Source organism: Condylura cristata, unplaced genomic scaffold, assembly GCF_000260355.1.
Source record: "Condylura cristata isolate star-nosed mole 26May11 unplaced genomic scaffold, ConCri1.0 scaffold00068, whole genome shotgun sequence".
NCBI lineage: Eukaryota > Metazoa > Chordata > Mammalia > Eulipotyphla > Talpidae > Condylura > Condylura cristata.
In genome coordinates this window covers 595,813-597,818 of record NW_004567169.1, presented here as the reverse complement: position 1 = coordinate 597,818, position 2,006 = coordinate 595,813, and the positions used below count along the sequence as shown (strand labels likewise).

Genomic DNA, 2,006 nt, shown 5'->3' with positions numbered 1-2,006 from the left:
CTGACCGTGACCTCCTTGATCTTGCGCGTTTTCTCGCTGATCCACCTCTCCCGGCGGGCCTTCTCCGCCGCGCTCATCAGCTCCTTGAGCTTCTGAATCTCCTGCCGCGAGAAGGCAGAGGCCCGGCCCCTGGCCCCAGGCTCTGGGAGGTGCCCGGCCTCCAGCCCCCCAGGGCACCCTCTGGCCCCGTCCGCGCTGCCCAGCGGCCCCCAACCCCGGCTGTCCTTACAACCCGCGGGGGCCTTTATGAACCCCCACTGCTAGAGGGGGGTGTCTGCTCTGGGAAGGTCTGGGATCCGCCGCTGCCCCAGGGAAGAGCTGCTGCTGGGGGGGCAGGGGGCGGTGTCGGGGGCCTCTGCGGGTCTGCAGCCCCTGGGGTGGGGGGCGGGCCTCACCAGCTGGTGCTGCTCCTGCACCTGCGCCAGCTGCTGCTGGTGCCTCCGGTCCCCCTGCGCCAGCTGTGCCAGCAGGGCCTCGCACTTCCCGCTCAGCGCCTTCTTGTCTTCAATCAGCTGCGGCGGGGCAGGGGTGATGGCTCTGCCGGGCCCCGGTGCCCGAGGGTGCCCCGCCCAGGACGGCCTGTGGAGGGCCCTGGGGCAGGGTGGCCCTGAACGCCCAGGGTCCACAGTGCAGCCTCTGGCACCCAGGGTGCCCCACCCCAGCCCAGAGAAGGGCGCTCCCGTCGCCCGCCAGCCCCAGACCACACCAGGCCTGGCCAGGGCTCCGCCGACCCACTTGGCCACCCACAGCTGCCAGGCAGAGCAGAGCAGAGCCAGCGAGTGCCGCGGGGCCCAGAGATGTTTCCAGAAAGGGCCCCGCGGGGGCGGCTGGGCTGAGGGTGGCTGGGAGCCCCCACTTGCGGGCCCTGGACCAGGAGCAGCCCCCCAGGAGGTGGACAACCCAGAGCCACAGGTGCTCTCCTGCCAGACACCTCCCACCAGGCCCCGGGTGGGGGGGCCCGGACCCCCGAGCAGCCCCCAAGCCCCGGGGCCCTACAGACCAGGGAGGCCAGTACTGGGGCTCACAGCCCTGCCTTTCTGCACGCTGCCTCCCGGACAAGAGCAGTGCCCAGGTCCGAGTGGCCCCGGGGTGGACCCCACGCTGGCGTCTGCCCACCTGCCCTGCCCCTGCCGGGTGGCTGGGAGCAGTTGTGGGGGACACCAGGTGGGGCAGGAACTCCCTACCCCCCAAGTGGAGGAGGCTCCCCGAAAGGACCCAGCAAGGAGGCCATGAGAAGTGCCCGCCCGGCAGGTGCTCCCTGGAGGCCCCACCTGGTCGATGAAGGACAGGTGCCGCTGGACAGCAGCCTCGTAGTGCTCCCGCTGCCGGCGCAGCTGCCGGCGCAGGACCCTCTCGGCCTCCTCCAGCCTCCGGCCCGCGAGGTCCCGCTGCTGCGCCTGCAGGCCGGGCGGGGGGCGCTGAGCGTGGGAAGGGCCTCCAGCCCCTCCTCCGGGCACTGGGGGACACGAGCGCCCCGGGGCCCCCCACACCTGGGGCGCTGGGGCCGGCCAGTCGGGCCCTGACTTCTCCATCTCGTCCAGGAAGCTCACGATGCTCTGCAGCTTGGCCTCGGAGAGCAGCGCCCCGTCCGCGGGCGGGCCGGGGGGCGTGCTCAGCTGCCCCAGTCTCTCCAGGTTGTGGGCCGTCAGGGGGCCGGCGTCGTCCTCCTGCGGGCGGGCGCCGGGCGTCAGGAGCCGTTCCTGCGGGCGCGGCTCGGGCCCTGTCCGCGTGCGGGCCGGAGCGCTCACTGCCACGCCTGCTCGTTTGGGACAGGTTCGAACTCTGGCCAGCTCGGGAGGGCCGGACAACTTAGTCCTGCTGGACCCCGGGAAGTACAAAGCCAAGTCCCGCCCCCCGGGGCCCCCGGCGGGCGAGGGCACCGGCGCGCCTCCCGGGTGGCAGATTGGGGAGCAAGAGTTTGAAGCCCTCATGAGGATGCTCGATAACCTGGTAAGACGTGGGGGGCGGAGAGCGCGTCCTCCGCGGCGGCCTTTGGCGGGGGGCGG

At 72.9% G+C, this 2,006-nt stretch overlaps 1 protein-coding gene across 1 annotated transcript in view; it reads right to left on the bottom strand.

Moving 5' to 3' along the window:
* CEP131 (centrosomal protein 131kDa) overlaps positions 1-2,006 on the bottom strand; it is a 36,634-nt gene that overhangs the window by 3,705 nt on the left and 30,923 nt on the right. The window contains exons 5-8 of the mRNA XM_012734758.1: positions 1,491-1,667; positions 1,272-1,397; positions 396-512; positions 6-101 (exon numbers count right to left, since the gene is read on the bottom strand). Of these exons, the coding sequence (XP_012590212.1) occupies positions 6-101; positions 396-512; positions 1,272-1,397; positions 1,491-1,667 (516 nt within the window). The remainder of the gene's footprint in view (positions 1-5; positions 102-395; positions 513-1,271; positions 1,398-1,490; positions 1,668-2,006) is intronic.